The sequence below is a fragment of the Solanum tuberosum genome, unplaced genomic scaffold (assembly GCF_000226075.1).
Source record: "Solanum tuberosum cultivar DM 1-3 516 R44 unplaced genomic scaffold, SolTub_3.0 scf00136, whole genome shotgun sequence".
In the NCBI taxonomy this organism is placed as follows: domain Eukaryota; kingdom Viridiplantae; phylum Streptophyta; class Magnoliopsida; order Solanales; family Solanaceae; genus Solanum; species Solanum tuberosum.
The window spans coordinates 561,011-579,210 of record NW_006239061.1 but is presented as its reverse complement, the minus strand read 5'-3'; the positions used below and the strand labels follow the sequence as shown (position 1 = coordinate 579,210).

Sequence of the window (18,200 nt, the reverse complement as noted above, 5' to 3'; positions counted from 1 at the left end):
CACACGGGCAGCTTAGTTATTTCATATGGGCCCGTTGATTTTTTTATTTGACATCATTTGCATCTTTTTAACGTGTGAATGATTGTGGCTCTTTATTTATGGTTTTTATTTATTTCTTGCAATATTTTTATGTTTCTCCCAAATTGTGAATATAATTTTGGATCTTTCTACGTCTTTATTAATAATATAATATAATATAATATGCTTACGTTTCGAAAAAAATCTTAGTCCCAATCAAACAACTACTAATATTATACTTCACCAATTTATTTTTATTTGATCTATAAGAAGTAGAGCCATCTCTCAAATTATGTCTTTAATTGAAGAAAACATGGATGCTAGGTTGCAAGGCCGTAATTAGTTAAATAGAAGAAAATCATAAGCTTTAACTCTAAAAATTAGTTAATAAACTTCTATAAAGCAAAACATGACAAGTAAAAATGAACAAATAATCAAGTGTATCCGATTGTTATAAAGAGTTAAATCGTGTGTTTCACACTTTATTAACATCATTTTAAAACTATTGTCACAGTAAAGTTGACCCTTAACTTGGTATCAGTTGACAACTATGATCTTTAACTTTGGATGTGCACAAATAGACACTTAAACTTGTATAAAATTGAGCAAATGAACACATTCATTCTACATGACACCCTACATGACAATTTTGTGTCCTACGTGGCGTCCTACGTGTATTATGTCATGTAGTACACGAGTGTCTACTTGTTTAATTTTATACAAGTTTAAGTGCCTACTTGTGTACACTCAAAGTTAGACGACATAGTTGTCCACTGAAGTCAAGTTAAGGGTCAGGTTTATATATTATGCCTATGTTTATCTATAAGAAAGGCAAAGATTGGAAAAATAACCATATTAACCCTTATGTTTGATAATTGGTTTAAAATGGTCTCTCAAATATGTATTGAACTTTTTGGTTTTTAAAGTTTGCCAAAAGTTAATATTTTTAGTCTTCATTGAATATTTACTGAACTTTATTTGTTGCATTTGACGGAACTATAAAATTTTAATTTTTTTAGCAGGAAGTCATATTTAGAGGTATAATTCTTGTAGTATTCGGCTATATTTTCATTTGTTTTTAGAAATTAGTGTAACCCTTTTAGATGTAGTTTCAGCTAGTTTTTTTAAATATAGTTTTAGTGTTTGGTGCAGTTTTTTGTGTTATATATTCAGAGATTTGATGAGACTTTCTTACTGTCTACATTTAAATCTTTTTTCCTTATTGTTTTTGTCAAATCTAGTGAATATAAATGGTTAAATATTTGACAAAAATAAAAAATATTTTACTATATATAGTATCTATGATCTTTTTGGATAAAACTGGAAAGCCAAAAAATCATAGATAATAACTATATACAATAAAACTCATTGTCCTGAATTTGACTTCTTAAGAAGCATTAAATTCAATAGTGTTAACGTACTACTAAAGCTTTGAGTAAATATTTCAAAAGGTCATTCAACTATACCTTACAAAGTCATTTAACTTTGTTTTATATCAATAAAGTCATTCAACTTAAGTTTTTTTTCTTGTAAAACTCAAGTAAAGCTTTTTTCCTTATAAAATCACTCAACCAAAATTTTCATTAAAGAAAATATTAACATAATAAAATAAATTAATTCTTATGCCATGTAAATATAAACCTCGCAAATAAAATTAGAATCACTGCCCACTAAAGAAGATGTATGGATCCCTTTATTTATATTAAAACTAAAATTTGGCTGGACGATTAAGGAAGTTTTATGGAGTCAAAAATCACTGCCCATTTTTTTTACCGTTTAGTTTTTAATATTTTTTTATTTGAATAGATATAATATATAGTCTATTTAATTATTCTTTTTAAAAAAGAAATCAAGTTCTTATACGCAAACACATACTTTTAATTAAAATTGATGGGAGGTTGATTCTTTTAACACCAAAAACCAAAAAAATGCAAACCAATTTTCGGAAGTTAATTTGTTTTTGTTTTTCCACAAATTAAATAAATTTAAAGAGTATTGCAGAAACCATGAATTTCCAGATTCATAGTTTTGAGAATTATGAAATCGTTGGTGTGTTGGCTTTAAACTTTAAGATATGAGTCTTCTTTAATTTTTTAATGATAAATTTAGTTGAATGATTTTTTAAAAGAAAATCTCAAAGTTGGGTGATTTTATTGATACAAAACAAAGTTGAATGACTTTATTAAATAATTCTTCAAAGTTGAGTGACCTTTAGAGATATTTACTCCTAAAGCTCTTACATACCTAGATATACCATTAAAATTTCATAGACAAGATTGGTGTGTTTTTATAGTTACTAGATAAAAGAAAGTCCCTCAGATGGTAAACACCTTCATTTTGTGAGTTCAAGTCATTAATTAATTAGGGAGTAAAGGGGAAATCTCCCAAGGGAGGTGTAAAAAAAAAGGTTTTCATAGTTACGTTATAAGTGGTTCAATACATATATCCTATAATTTTTTGAGTAAGTTTTAGGTTTAGCAAACATAAAAATCATATTTGTATGATATGACTATAGTTTGTATAATTGCGCTCCATAGCAAACTTTGTTTGCTATGGAACATCAGATTTGTATAAATCACTGGTAGCCTCTCATTTGTATAAATCGTTGGCAGCCTCTCATTTATATAAATCGTTGGCAGCCTCTCGTTTGTATAAATTGTTGGCAGCCTCTCAATTCAATTTTATGTGTTTGTATATCTGCATAAAATTTGAATTTGTATACAATTGAATCGAAATAAAACATTTGTATATCAAATCTCTCTCTCACTTTAAACAACACAAATTATACATTGTAATTTGTATAATTTGTGTTTGTATAAAGCGAGAAAGAGAGAAAACAAAGAGAACTGGTATAATTATAAGTGTATATGACGAAAATATATGTATTTGTATTTGTATATACAGTTTTTTCTCGCTTTATACAAACACAAACGCAATACATTTGTGTTTGTATAAAGTGAGAGAGACGAGAGAGAGTGACGAGCGATATCTGGGAGAGTGGCGAGCGAGATTCGCAAGGGAGAGAGGCGAATGGCAATTGTTGCTACGGGTTACAATTAAATCAAACTGTGATTATAACATTTAATTTGAATTAATAGTTTGCTATTTTATACAATTTCTTTCGGCATTAGATTAGATTAATTATGAGATCTAATCAAGTTAACTTCTATATTACTTCTTCTTGTCTAAATTTACTTGCTTATCAATGCTCGCAAATATAAAAGGTCAAATTTGACTAAATTTTGAAACAAAATCAGACATGATTATTTCGTTTGTTAAATAGACATTAAAACCCACACGAAAAGTACTAACTTTCATAATTTATATGGTGAAGAAAATTAAATATATTAATCAAAGATTATCTTGTTTTATGAGATATATCTCGAATCATACCCAACCATCCTCCATTTCTTTAGGTTAAATTAATACATAATGAGAAAATTTATCAATTCATTTTAAGATTTTACATAAAAACATAAAGGAAGAGAAGATTTAAAATAAATTACTACCTAATTCCTCCTTTATTTGGCAAACATTTTGCTAGATTAAAAATAGATTAATTTGAAGTTATTATAATATACACAGACGAATTAAAAGAAGAGAAGGTCAAACTACTCCATACTTAGATTATAGGGAAAACTACACTAATTAGACTCATTAGGCAAAATATTTATCCAAATTGGACCTAACTCAACATATTTATCTAATAGACCCACATCCAAATTATTTACTTGACTGTCCCCTTGTCCTATTACTGAACTATTGTTGATATCATCGGAGTATATATATACTCTGATGGTATCTATATATTATGGTAATATCAAGCGGTAATTGAACAGTCTTTTCATTAAAACACATCCTCTTTCACCATGATGTCATCACAGTATATACATAAATATATATTCCAATGATATTAATGAATAACTGAGTAGTGTTTTCACTAAAGAATTCTTTTTTCCTCTTTAATATCATCTGAGTAAATATATATATTTTGATAGTATCAAACAGTAGACACGAATTAATAGTTAAAAACGAGGGGTATAACAGTAAGAGAGTAGCCACTTATAAATATTTTTTCTTTTTGGAGTACACGTATTCGTTTTCCTAAATTATATACAGGCACAGAATTATCGATTATTGTAATTCAACTTAATTATCGTAAAATGCGTGTATGTTATCCTGACACGTATATGTGAATTATGAATTGATTGGACCTCAAAATTTCATTGTATTTTCATAAGTTAACATCAACAGTCTACATCTTTCAATTACATAGTACAATATATTTCACGTGAAAATAAATACTAAGAACATTATTGCAGTGTCCGACTTTTCTTTTCTCGGTAGTTTGGTAGGTCGCATTAAAAGAAATGGTCCATCTATTATGTATGGTAGTATTTAGTACTATATTTAGTAGAAATTTGAGCCTATGTATAATTAAGAGAAACTTTCACATATAGCAAACAAAAAAATCATATTTGTATGCTATAGCAAAGTTTGCATAATTGCGCTCCATAGCAAATATATATAGCTATACATATATACAAAAAGAAGCAATTGTATAATTCGTTGGCTCCTCTTCAGAATTGTATAATTTCGCTGGCAGACCATTTGTATAAATTGTTGTTCGTTTGTATAAATCGTTGACAAACATAAATTATACATTATACAAGCATAAAATTGGGCAGGGAAATATTTTTATTGTATAATTATAAGTGTATAGGACGAATATATATGTATTTGCATGTGTATATACAATTTTCTCGCGCTTTATACAAACAGAAACGCAATTTATACAATTCTGTTGTATAAACGAGAAAGAGAGAAAGACAAAAGAGAACTGGGCAGGGGAATATTTTTATTGTATAATTATAAGTGTATAGGACGAATATATATGTATTTGCATGTGTATATACAATTTTCTCGCGCTTTATACAAACAGAAACGCAATTTATACAATTCTGTTGTATAAACGAGAAAGAGAGAAAGACAAAAGAGAACTGGGCAGGGGAATATTTTTATTGTATAATTATAAGTGTATAGGACGAATATATATGTATTTGCATGTGTATATACAATTTTCTCGCGCTTTATACAAACAGAAACGCAATTTATACAATTCTGTTGTATAAACGAGAAAGAGAGAAAGACAAAAGAGAACTGGGCAGAGAAATATTTTTATTGTATAATTATAAGTGTATAGGACGAATATATATGTATTTGCATGTGTATATACAATTTTCTCTCGCTTTATACAAACAGAAACGCAATTTATACACTTTTGTGTATAGAGCGAGAGAGGCGAGCACAGAGAGAGTGAGCGAGAGAGGAGAGTGGCGAGCGAGAGTTTGAGGGAGAGAGGCGCTAGCAAACAGTTTGATACAGGACACAATTAAATCAAAGTGTGATTATACCATTTAATTTGAATTAATAGTTTGCCATTATGTACAATTTTCCCTATAATTAATACATGGATTAATTATACATCCTACATGATATTATATGATATATTACTAATAACTTCCATTTGGAGGTATTAGTAATACACAAGATATAATACCATGGAATAAGTCTATGTAAAGATAAAAATATCCCTCAAATCATTTTAATTATTTTGTTTATTTTATGTTTTATATTTGTACTAGCAAATTTATTTAAATAAATTAGCTTACAAATTATTTAGAGAGAGTTGTTTGTTACTAATTAAATAAATTCAATACAAATTTGAAATGTGAGTTATTTAACATTTACTAATTAAAAGGCAAATATATCACTACGTGACGTTTGCGATCTTATATATATATATTTGTGTGGTTTTCTAGTTATTTGTATTTCGAACAATCTAAAATATTACATACATATTAAAACTATAACTTGCAATTTTTATGTGTAAATGTAGATGGTTTATTCAATTTTACATTGTTTACCGTCTTTTCAATTTTAAAAGTAGATGGTTTATGTTTTTTAAATTGAAAATTGACATTTTGTGATTGATCAATTTATTAAGATGACAATTTATTATCCTCGAATAATTCAAGTGAAAAAATAGAAAACATGACAATAAAATTGTTCTTCTCATAGCTAATTAGAAAGTCATAAAAAAAAAATATTGTCCGACAATTATCTACCTTGACCCAATTACATAATAATTCAAGGGTATAATTGGAAAGAAGATTTTTAAATAGTTTTAATCCAAACACAAGATGAGGTTGGAAACAATGAACCAAACAGTTGATAAAAATAAACCATGCATTACTAATCTCTGCACTACTAATTCCTACATTACTAATCCCTGCGTTATTAATTTTTGTACCAAACGACCCCTTAGATCACTATCACTCCGAACTGAATAATTCAATCCCATGTTATTTAGGGACCGAAAATAAATTCATTTGCTAGCATATAATCACACATCTTTAAAATGTTCTTTTTCACTACAAATAGAAGTTACAAAATTAATAAAGAAAACACAATTCGTTCAATTTGATTAGGCAGATTATTGTTGATATGCTCGTTCATTAGTTCATAATTAATTTCATTTTAGTCTATTAAGCAAAGATCTGTGTAAATATAGTAACTTTAGATTGCGTATCTAATATTTACAGACTTAAGTTATTTATATTACAAGTTATAAGTATAACTTAATAACTTATAAACTTCAAAAGATTCAAATCTTGAAAACTTATAACATAAGCTTAAAAACTTTTTAAAAAAAACATTATTAAACTTAACTTACAAACTTATATAAGTAAAATTTTAAAATATCTTTAAAATAAACTTAAGTAAAATTACATTATGAATTTTAAAACTTAAATACTATAAACTAATAAACTTAGAAAATAAAAAACATTCATATTTTCGTAATTCAAAATAACTCAAAAAAAATAATTAGCTATATGTGATGTCCCGTTTATCCCATCTCGGTCAATTTCGATCTGTTCCGATTCTATCCCGGTATATAGTGGGACGGGACGGAACCGAGCCTCCATCCCGGTCCCGTTCATCTCGGTACCAGTCAACAACCCGGTCAAATTGTCACGTTCCAGTCCGGTACCGGTTCATTCCGGTCCAGTGCCCAGCCTTAATTGAGGTGTCTAAGTAAAACTCAGTGTCAACTTTAAGGGGTCACCGATGGGTTAAGCCTGGTCTTGTGGATGTAGTCAATATAACAACTCCCCACGTAATGTCTTATATGGTTTATTATAGTGTTATATAGATAATGTAAGAGCCGTTCAAATTGACATAAATAAGTGTATATATACATGTCAAGGCCATTGCCATTATTCCTCAACACACATTCAAAAAATAAGGTTGCTAGCTACTTATAACATTATGAGAAGCGTGAAATTAGTATCTGAGTTGCCCAATTTAAAAGCAGTACCTTGTAATTACTATGTTGATAATCATCATAAATATTCATCACCAGCCATTATTGACACTAATCATGATGATTCATTAATCCCCATCATTGATTTTTCCCTCCTTTCCTCAAAAGACCCTCATCAACACTCCAAAGTCATTCAACAACTTGGAAGAGCTTGTCAACAATGGGGATTTTTCATGGTATGTAGTATATATATTAAAAGAATGACCCTTTTCTTTTTTTGGCAACACTTAACTTCAACTTTTCACGTGACATGTTTCATCCAACAAAATTAAAGAATATTTTGGTATATTTGACATAACTTTAATTTAGAACCACAAAATTAATTAAAAAGTCATCTTTTTTTTCTTAAACTTCGTTTCAAGTCAAACTAGACCATTCTTTTTGAAAGAGAGAGAGTAGTATGGTGTTTGTGTGATAGAGGAATTGTTTGAGTGCAGGTTGTGAACCATGGAATAGAAGAAAGTTTGATGAAGGAGTTGATTGGGGTGATAAAAGAATTCTTCTTAATGGGAGAGGAGGACAAATGGAGGTACAAAGGGGAAAAAATGTTTGATCCAATAAAGTATGGAACTAGCTTTAATTATACTTCTAAGGACATCACTACTTATTGGAGAGATTACCTTAAACTCTCTCTTCATCCTCAACTTCATTGCCCCGACCAACCCAATAATTTCAGGTATTTTCTGTCTCTCAATTTGTGTGCTTTTTAACTAATATTTTAAACTATATAACTTTTTATGATATTAATATGAGATAAATTGCAACTTATTAGTATCTTTTTCGTATAGTCTTTTGTCAATTTAAATTTGTGAAAGACAATAACAACCGGAAGAATCTTCCTATGAACTTTGAAAAATCCACATTTTGATATGTGACATGAAACAATCAATGGGTCACTCTTGTCGGAGTTGGGCCTGTGCGATTGCGACAATTTTATTGGTTCCGAAATCTTCATTAAGCTAGCTGCTCTTTCAAAAATATTTATATTGGACATATCATAACTTTATATTTTATGTTGTATGGTTTAATTTAACAGAGAAGTTTTAGGTGAGTATGGTGAAAAATCGAGAAAAGTGGCAAGAAAGTTACTATCAGGAATATCAGAAAGCTTAGGATTGGAAGAAGAGTTGATGAACAAATCCCTGAATCTGGACTCGGGTTACGAGGTGTTTGTTGCAAATTATTATCCAGCTTGTCCACAGCCCGAACTTGTAATGGGCCTTCCACCCCATTCAGATTTTGGCCTTTTAACTTTTCTAATACAAAATGATGTTGGAGGATTACAAATACAACACAATGGAAAATGGATCAATATCAATCCCATTCCCAACTCTATTTTGGTTAACACTGGCGATCACCTCGAGGTATAATACATCGATAACGGATACTAGATGGTTGTCTAAAATGTTAATATTTACTATGTGCAATATGATACATCTTCTTCTTTCTTTTTTTGGGACAGATATTTACGAATGGGAAGTACAAGAGTGTTTTGCACAGAGCGGTAGTGAACAAAATGGAAAGGATATCAATAGGAATTGCAAATTGCCCAGCTATGAATGCCACAGTGAGTCCAGCTGCTTCACCTCTAATCCAAAATGAAAGGTTTCCACCACTCTATCTACCCAAGAAATACAGTGAATATGTGGAGATACAGCAGACAAATCCACTTGATGGAAAGTCATGTTTGGACAGAATCAAGATTAATTCACTACCATTGAAGTAAAAAGAAAAAAAAAAAAAAGGACTTTATTTCATTTTGTTTCAGTCGACTTGTCTCAAGAAATATGTACTCTCTTTTTAAATGTATTCATAATTAAATACCAATTTAGCAATAAAAATAAAAAAAAATAAAAAACGATTGAGGTGTCTTAAACCTTTACGTTCTCTTTACCTTTTTTGTGGCCCTAGGGAGTTAAGTAGGCAACAACATTACTCTCCTCTTTTTGGCATGTTCGGTAAAAAAAATCCTCGATGTTTTTTTTTAAAAATTTGATTTATTACTTGTTAACAATATTGGGTATTTTTAGGCTGACGTTCATGAAAAAAATATTTGATAAAATGCAATTTTTTAATAATTGTTATCGAATTATTACTCGATTAAATTCGAATCTCTAAAAAGTTTGCTAGCTTCCATTTGTCAAATCACATATACTTAGCATGGAGTATAAGAAATATAAAGAAATTTTATGGTATTAAATTAAAGATATATGTAAATATATCAAAATATTATTTAATCTTGTGATTGTAAACGTGTCATATAAAACGTTAAATTTAATTAAAGAGTTTTTTTTAAAAAAACTAAATTTTATTTTTGAAATGGAGGAATTAGTAAGTTGTTGGTTCACTTTAACAATCCCGTCCGACGTCCGTTGTTACTAGATATGATCATATGAGTTAGTGGTTGTTGATGGATGGATGAGGATAACGTGTACCTAATTCGAGTCTCACGAAATAACAAAGATAAGTTACGTGAAAGCATTTTATTTCTTTGATACTTTGTAAATTCATTTTACTTTTTTAAGGAAAAAAAAGTGAGTCAAGAATCATCCAATTTAAGCCCTTAAACAAGGTGTTAGGATCAAAAGCTATAGCGGATAGTAAAAATATAACTTTATTTTTTTAATTAAATCCACAAATAAAAAATAAACTATCAACTTCTCTCTGTGGGTGTTGCTATAAGTAGGATGTTGACATTACCCGCAAGGAATTTTACAAATTCTACAACATGGCTATAAATTATCAACCTCTGTTTTAAACTTTCAAGCATTTTCAGAAATTATAAATGGAGGAGGCTACAGCTCCACTTGTGGTTAAACCATCCAATATCAAAGAGCTTGCTGAATCACCTGATTTGCGTTTCATACCTTGTAATTATGTTCATAAGTACTCTTGTTATAGCAATTCCTCTGCTACAAATGATATTGATGATTCAGATTCAATCCCCATTGTTGATTTTTCTCTACTCACCTCTCATGATTCTCATCAACGTTCCACAGCCATCCACCACCTCGCCAAAGCTTGTCAAGATTGGGGCTTCTTCATGGTACGTAGTACGACGATTAAACTAACTAATTTCGAAGTCACGTTAGAACCTATGTATGTACATAAAAAGTACTACTAGAAGTTAGTATTTTGAAAAACATCACGAATGTCACAAATTGAAACAGAGGAAGTATAATAGTGGTCTTTTTAATTTGTTTTGTGCAAATTAAATGAGTGCAGGTAGTGAACCATGGCATACCAGAAAATCTGATGAAGTCAGTGATTGATTGTACTTCTGAATTTTTCAATTTACCAGAGGAAGAAAAACACAAGTTTACTGGGAAGCATGTGTTGGATCCTATAAGATATGGTACAAGTTTTAATACTTGTAAAGAAAATGTCTTCTTTTGGAGAGATTTTCTCAAGGTATTTGTCCATCCTCATTTTCACTCTCCCACCAAACCACAACCCTACAGGTAACTTATATACACTGACAGTTATAACATAACAACGCAACCAATCCCTTATAATGTAACTTTTTGTGACTCGATAGTGTTAATTTAACAGGGATATTATGTTGGAGTATAGTGAGAAACTCCGGGAAGTGGCAAGAAAGTTACTAGGAGGCATTTCTGAAAGTTTAGGGCTTGAAGAAAGTTACTTGGACAAAGATTTAGAGTTGGAATCAGGGCTTCAAATCTTTGTTGGAAATTACTATCCACCTTGTCCTCAACCTGAACTTACAATGGGTATGCCACCTCATTCAGATCATGGCCTTTTAACACTTCTCATTCATAACCAAGTTGGAGGTCTCCAGGTTCAGCATCAAGGCAAATGGATTAATGTCAATGCCCTTCCTAACTCTCTCTTGGTTAACACCGGCGATCATCTTGAGGTAATTGAATCCCCTTTTCATGTCTAAAGTCACAAAGGTGCGTGATTTAAACATTAATCATCAGCCTTTAAAGTATTGAGTTCAGTTCAACTGTTCTATTTATAGTAAGATTGAAATAACAAGTTACTTTACTGTTACTTCAAGACTTAGAATTTGATGATATTTGAAATCGTTTTTTTTTTTAATGTGGTAGATATTTAGTAATGGGAAGTACAAGAGCAATGTACACAGAGCAGTGGTGAACAACAAAGTAACAAGGATATCAGTAGTGGTAGCTCATGGTCCATCATTAGACACAATTGTGAGGCCAGCTTCTCCATTGATGGAAAAAGAGAATAGCCCATCAGCTTATTATATTCCAATGAAGTACAAGGATTACTTGGAGATGCAACAGAGCAACCAACTTAATACAAAATCCTGTTTGGAAAGAGTTAAAATCCCAAGGAGCTGAGTGTTTTTATATATTTTTCCTCTTGTTTCCAAGTGTTTGATGATATACTAGTATTATGGAACTTCAATTAATATTATAAATACTATAGTTTAACGTGTAATCTTTTAAATTAGTAAACGTTTTAGCAGGGTCTGTTTATATGTATATCTTCAAATTAAATGTCATTTTCGGATAAGAGGGTGATGTGATGCTAGTGAAGTAGGACCATTGCATGTCCAAGTTGATGACTCCTACTCAAATGGAAGATTAATCAATTGCTTCTCCAAACTTCCGACGTTTTTGTTTTTATTTTATTATTTTTGGTGTTTTTCTCTTTCTACAACCCACAATTTGTTTGTGTATGGATATTTAATAAATTTTTAGAAGTAACAGATCCTGGCTAACTTTTATTAGAAAATCTGATTTTGGAATTGTGTTCAAAACAATCTTATTTGTACAATTTTTCCCTTGTTTACTAACACAAGATTATGTTTGGTTATTTGCTTTACCTCTTTGCCCAAAAATAAAATAATAATTTAACAGCATATCAGAAAGCTAGTTGGACAAAGCTTTATTGGACCTGGAGTTGGACCTTTTCTACTGCTTTAATGACAACAGCCCAGCAGCTTATGGTCCCAACCAAGTACTGGGATTACTTGCCCAACTGTTCACATTACCAATTATAATTCATATTGTAATATTTAATAAACTTTAACAAATAAGTCAGGATGGCCGAGTGGTCTAAGGCGCCAGACTCAAGTTCTGGTCTTCGTAAGAGGGCGTGGGTTCAAATCCCACTTCTGACAAAATATTTTTTATTTTATTATTTTTTCCTTTTTTTGTATTTATCTCTTTATTTTATTTTTTACTAATAAAACAGTTTTACCTTTATTTTTATTTCTCTCTTTTTCTTGTCTAAGTAAAAAGTTCAGACTACAATTATATTCTGACGTTAAAGAAGCAACAACTAATGTGATGGCTGCTGCAATTCCATTTCCTCACACCACTATATGATGAACATCCTTCTTTCTTGCTCCTGATCTAATCTTTCCTGCTTCTGCTACATAGGTTGTTTATCACATTGTTTTAAAAGGCTCTATCAGAGAGTCGTTCTACGCTTGCTTTTAGATGGGGACATTTGCAAAAGTTGAGTCTTGTGCTTATGCCTCAAGCGTTTGATTGTATGTTTTCAGCACACCTACACCTTAATGTCCGGAGTTCATCCAATTCATTTGTAGAAATACAAATCAAATAACGAGCCATAAAATTAAAAAAATTATTTAAGAAAAAAGTTTATTGAGTATTGAATTCAATAGGAAAATATGTAGTTTAATAACATCTTTTAAGAATTTGTGATTTTAATTATTTTAAAGTTAAAAACATTATGATTTGTATCTCATAATAATTTTAACACTATTGAAGTACTTACTTTTATACTTGTAGTGGTAAAAACATGCTTGTGATTTTTTTTAAGTTTCTTAAACTTTTGATTTCTACATATATTTTTGTGTCATTACGTTATTCTATCAATTCAAATTAAAACTTTATGGCTTACTCACACCTTGTTTTCAATACTCCAAATTAAATATTAAATAAAAAATAATCTCAATACATGGAGTATTATTAATTTAACACTATATTTTTTTATAGGCTTCACAAAACGACCAAATAGAGTATACAATAGTGTGTTTTCAAAGCTTAACTAATATTTGTGGTTACAACTAATGGTCGAATAGTAATCAGATATTTCAAATTTGAATCAAAATACAAATTACTTTTTATTATAAAGTGTTTTACCTCTAATAGGAACGGCATGGAAAAAAAATTGTCGTTACAAAACCACAACTTAAGTGGGAAGGTTGATAGTGGAAGTCATGTTGAATTGATTTAGTGACGTGGCGTTACCTGAGGCGTCGAAAGACGCTGATCGGCGCGAATAGTGAAGTGGCAGTTTCAGAATCACGTGTCTGTACCGGAAAAGTGGTCATCTTTTTCCTCACACCAAAAACCCTTCTTCACTCCTTCTCCACTACATTTCGTCTGTATGAAGGTAAACAAAAGATACTATTAATTTTCCATCTCTGATTTTCAGTCTATATGCTTCGTTAATCGAACTATTTTTAGGGTTTCACTTTTGATATGTTTGCTATTGGGGATTCATATACCTGACCCAACTAGTGGGTGTTCGTATTTTTCCCTTTCAGACTAGCTATATCCTCTGAAAGGTAGGACCATAGACATGTCTTTTACCTTGGAACTGTTCGCTCAAATGAGTCGCAGGAAAAGGAGTAAGAGGCATTTCGCCTTAAGAGGTTCTTACCACTTTTCTATTTTTCTTGTTTCTTTTGTTTTGTGATTATTTTTTGTTTTCATGCATACCCTTTTCTTGATATTGCAGAATGTAACAAAAAGTTGGAACTTTTTATGCACCGGTGTTCTTCATTATTTGGTCGGTAGATCTTGTACTGGTTGGGCTATTAGAACTGAAGTAGTAAATTGGAGGAGATAGTTTTATAGTTTTGACAAGCTAGTGAATTTGACGATTTATGTGCCTTTTGGTTAGATGTAGGTTGGAGGTCTGCTTATGATTTATAGGAAGTTTAATTACTTTAATCTTTTGCATGGAGAACTTGGGCAAGAAGAGAAAGGGAGTAGAAATTTCAGTGGTTTGTCAAAAAGATGAGAGTCTATTGACAGTAGTCAGGTCACATTTATCCTTGGAGGATTATTCTCAAAGGAAAAAGAAATCTAGGGAAATTGTGGTTGAAGATGACAGCTTTTGTAGGAAGAATATCATTACTGGAGTAGCTACTGCCCCGTCTTGTGGGAGTGCACGTTCACGCTCACCTGGACGAGGTCTTAAAAGGAAAATAGGCTGTCTTGATTCAGCTACTCGATTGGGGCGGAAGAAGAAGATTGAGCAGGATTACGAGATGGGAGATGTTATTGGACGAGGGAAATTTGGGTCTGTTCTATTATGTCAGAGAAAGTTGAGTGGGGAAAAACATGCTTGCAAGACTCTGCTAAAGGGGGAAGAGATCATTCACCGTGAAGTTGAGATAATGCAGCATCTCTCTGGGCATCCAGGTGTTGTGACACTGAAGGCTGTGTATGAGGATGCTGAATCTTTTTATCTTGTTATGGAACTTTGCTCAGGAGGAAGGTTGCTTGACCAAATGGCTAGGGTTGGGCGATACCCTGAGCAACAAGCTGCTAATGTGATCAAAGATCTCATGCTGGTTATCAGATACTGCCATGAGATGGGTGTTGTGCACAGGGACATAAAGCCTGAAAATGTCCTCCTTACAACCTCTGGACAAGTTAAGGTTTCAGACTTTGGGCTAGCTGTGAGAATTTCATATGGTAATTCAAGATGACCTCCTCTATTTGAATTTGATTTGCTGGCATTGTTCATATTATTCTATTTAGTGTACGTGAATCAGATAACACACCCTATATTATTATGTCTACATATTGTTGTCTGACTAGCTGTTTTTAATCTAAGGCTGAAATTGTTAATTTGTGCTCCTCAAGTGCGGTGCTTCTTGGTGATCCCAAATCACCGATCTGCATTACTCCTTGCACCCAAGAAAGATGAACTTATATGGGGATTCAGAACATCTTTGTATGATTGCCTTTGTTTACAATTATTTCCTTTTATTTTGCAATTAAAATATGTTCTTAGAAAACTGAAATCACTTGTCCACGTATTTTCCAAGTTTCTTAATTTTCATTTGCAGAAATATTTTGGAACATTTCAAACTTTTCTCAAACCTTGATGGGAATGAAATGTTGTAGAGTGTGCATTATCACCCTCAATCTATCCAAGTGTGCATTCAAATATGTCTTTTTCCAGTATACTCCTTGTATGTGCGGTTATTCCTTTTTTGCTAGAAGTTAAGCTTTACCTTTCACAAAAATGTGCTAATCCATGAAAAATTCATGTGTATCTTCACTTTTTGCACCATGTCCAATTAGGTTCAATCAAAGGATTTCTCTTTTTTTTTAAAAATGACAGTTCTTATCCTAAACCCTTGATTTTTATCCATACCCTTGCTTGGTCATTTTACCGAGTTAGTTTGGGAGGTGTTTACCTCAGATTATGCACATGAAAGACTAGAAACATTTTGGAATTTAATGCAATGTTGGATGATGGGTCTTTACTTGTTGGTCGCAACTCTTTGTCGCACAGGATGTTAGCTATGTTCATGTTGTCTCTTGTGAGCGCATCATTAAATTTCTATTTTAAGTCATTCTAGTTCTTCTTGGAGGATTCATTGCACTAAACTGGGTGAAGCGGTTGTGTGTGTGTTTCTTTTGTAAGCTAATGATGTATTCAAAATGCTCAATTATTTATTGTGCTCGTAGGTCAGAGCTTGACTGGAGTAGTTGGAAGTCCAGCTTATGTTGCTCCTGAGGTTCTGCTAGGTGATTACACAGAGAAAGTGGACATATGGAGTGTAGGTGTCCTCCTACATGCACTTTTGGTGGGCTTGCTCCCATTTCAAGGTGATTCTTTGGAATCTATATTCAGTGCGATTAAGGAGGAGAACCTTGATTTCAGTGGTGGAGCTTGGGAATCTGTATCACAACCAGCTCGTGATCTGCTTTCTTGTATGATGACAAGGGATGTTTCAGCAAGGTACAGTGCTGACGAAGTACTAAGTGAGTAGCCTTCAGATCTCTTCCTTTCTTAACTGTTGCTATGATGAGTTGACTTTATACCTTATATTCTTTTATCGGGTTTTTTTTTTTTTTTTAATGAAATGTAATCATCAAAGAGAACTAGGACTGGATGAAGTGCTTTGGATCTACCTCTGGAGCATTATTTAGCAGCATCTGTGTCTTGCCTTACAAGTAGAATATGAAATACGACTGATTATTCGTCTACTCTGTTAAATGACAACACTGGATTTTTTCTTAAACAGGTCTATGTCTATGCCTCACCTCACCTTGGGGTGCGCGGAGGGTGATAGATTTGTGCTTAATCGCTTCAAACACTATAGAATCTATTAAATATATTAATCTTCAGCTGAAGACACGTTGCCTCATCTCACGAATTGGAATAGGTCTCTATTTTATCCCTGTGAACAAGTTATAAGCTATGGTGTTGGAATTGCATGTCCAGAAGACTCAGTTTGGGTTAACTATAGTTCCTTTTATCACGGAAGCCTCAATGAAACCATCACCACAAGAATATAATTTGTAAAAAATCCTGGTGTTGATGGACCAGTCCTGTGTATTTACCTGTACATCCCTGTTGACAGATCTAGTGATGGGTAACATAGTTTTTCTTTGACATACTTGCTCTGCAAGGTTATCCAACATAATCTGTTGGAACTTTTTGGATATGGCGTAGAAGCATGGAGTTCTGATCAATTATTCAGTTGAATTTGCTGGATCATTCAGCTATTGGTTGTCATATTCATCATGCCCTGAGCAATTGAATATATCTGGCAGATTGTTTGTTTCCCTTGGGTAATATGCTCAAGTTGGCATTCGCTGTAACAGGCCCATTAATTGCCTTGTTAAGTGGGCTACTTTGGGTTTTGGGGGGATGGCGGGGTAAAGACTACCTGTTAAGAGTTGATATTATTTGTATTTTGATTATATCCATCTTTGTTTTCCACTGTTTTTCAGAATAAACGCATTGCACTAATATCATGACAAGCAAAAGTTGCAAATGTCTATATCCCACCTTTGTCTGATGTCTCTTTTAAATTTTGATGATTCCATTTTTCTTTTCTTACAGGACATCCATGGATTTTGTTTTACACTGCACCCACATTGAAGTATCATGCAAAGCCAATTAGAAGCCAGCTGACTGCTACTACTAGGATAGAGCGAGAGAGAAGAAACTTAGCCTTTAGCTCTCTCAGTGATGACTTTGGTTCATCTTTAACATCTGGTAGTTCGTCTAAGATTCCTGAAGGTGAAGACTCTGGTTTTATCGATGCTCTCACAGTGGCTGTTTCACACATGAAGATATCAGAGCCAAAGAGAAGCAGAATATGCAGCCCAGCCAGAACAATCGATCAAGAATGCTCCCCTAACATACAAGCTAACCACCTCTGTACAGCATTCTGACGGGTATGACCTGCAGCAGCATGTAGTGTTCCCCTTGTAAAGGTATCCCTTTGAAGTAACGGTGTAGCACAGCATGTCCATTGATTTGACTTCACAACTACATGAAGTGGTAAATGGTGAACTGATTTCATTTAACCTTTGGCTCTAGAATAAATAATCATTAATAAACAAACCTGTCAGATCATACTCGACTAGTTTGGAGTTGCTTCTGTCATGTGAATTCATAACATGTCTTAACTTATAAGTTAGTGTGTGTGTGTGTGTGTGTGTGTATTATGTAAATAAGGCGTGTTTTCTGACTCATTTCTATTGGAACGTTGTAAGAAAACATTCAATGGTGATAGATATGATGCATTTGGTATCAATCTTGATTAAGATTGGTGCTCCATGTGAGAAAA

At 32.1% G+C, this 18,200-nt stretch overlaps 3 protein-coding genes and 1 non-coding gene across 7 annotated transcripts; all 4 read left to right on the top strand.

The window, feature by feature from the left end:
• The first annotated feature begins 7,233 nt into the window (after window positions 1–7,233).
• LOC102597102 (probable 2-oxoglutarate/Fe(II)-dependent dioxygenase) lies at window positions 7,234–9,134 on the top strand. The gene is made up of 4 exons (XM_006351685.2): window positions 7,234–7,581; window positions 7,843–8,081; window positions 8,442–8,769; window positions 8,868–9,134. Exons 1-4 carry the CDS (start codon window positions 7,351–7,353, stop codon window positions 9,129–9,131), a joined length of 1,062 nt encoding a protein of 353 aa, XP_006351747.2. The 5' UTR covers window positions 7,234–7,350; the 3' UTR covers window positions 9,132–9,134.
• Window positions 9,135–10,157: 1,023 nt separating this feature from the next.
• Window positions 10,158–11,900, top strand: LOC102596780 (probable 2-oxoglutarate/Fe(II)-dependent dioxygenase). The gene is made up of 4 exons (XM_006351684.2): window positions 10,158–10,451; window positions 10,631–10,866; window positions 10,958–11,285; window positions 11,479–11,900. The coding sequence occupies exons 1-4, from the start codon at window positions 10,191–10,193 to the stop codon at window positions 11,734–11,736; spliced, it is 1,083 nt and encodes a 360-aa protein (XP_006351746.2). The 5' UTR covers window positions 10,158–10,190; the 3' UTR covers window positions 11,737–11,900.
• A 537-nt stretch (window positions 11,901–12,437) lies between these two features.
• Window positions 12,438–12,521, top strand: TRNAL-CAA (transfer RNA leucine (anticodon CAA)). Its single transcript has one exon. It is a non-coding gene; the product is annotated as a tRNA-Leu (tRNA).
• A 1,020-nt stretch (window positions 12,522–13,541) lies between these two features.
• Window positions 13,542–18,200, top strand: LOC102596116 (serine/threonine-protein kinase PEPKR2-like). 4 transcript variants are annotated; one of them, XM_015310638.1, is made up of 5 exons: window positions 13,542–13,765; window positions 13,920–14,003; window positions 14,114–15,078; window positions 16,084–16,380; window positions 17,468–18,200. In XM_015310638.1, exons 3-5 carry the CDS (start codon window positions 14,337–14,339, stop codon window positions 17,800–17,802), a joined length of 1,374 nt encoding a protein of 457 aa, XP_015166124.1. In that variant the 5' UTR covers window positions 13,542–13,765; window positions 13,920–14,003; window positions 14,114–14,336; the 3' UTR covers window positions 17,803–18,200. The 4 variants fall into 4 exon arrangements, with proteins under 4 accessions (XP_015166124.1, XP_006351744.1, XP_015166125.1 ...); XM_006351682.2 differs by having other exon boundaries at window positions 13,920–14,027; XM_015310639.1 differs by lacking the exon at window positions 13,542–13,765 and having other exon boundaries at window positions 13,772–14,003.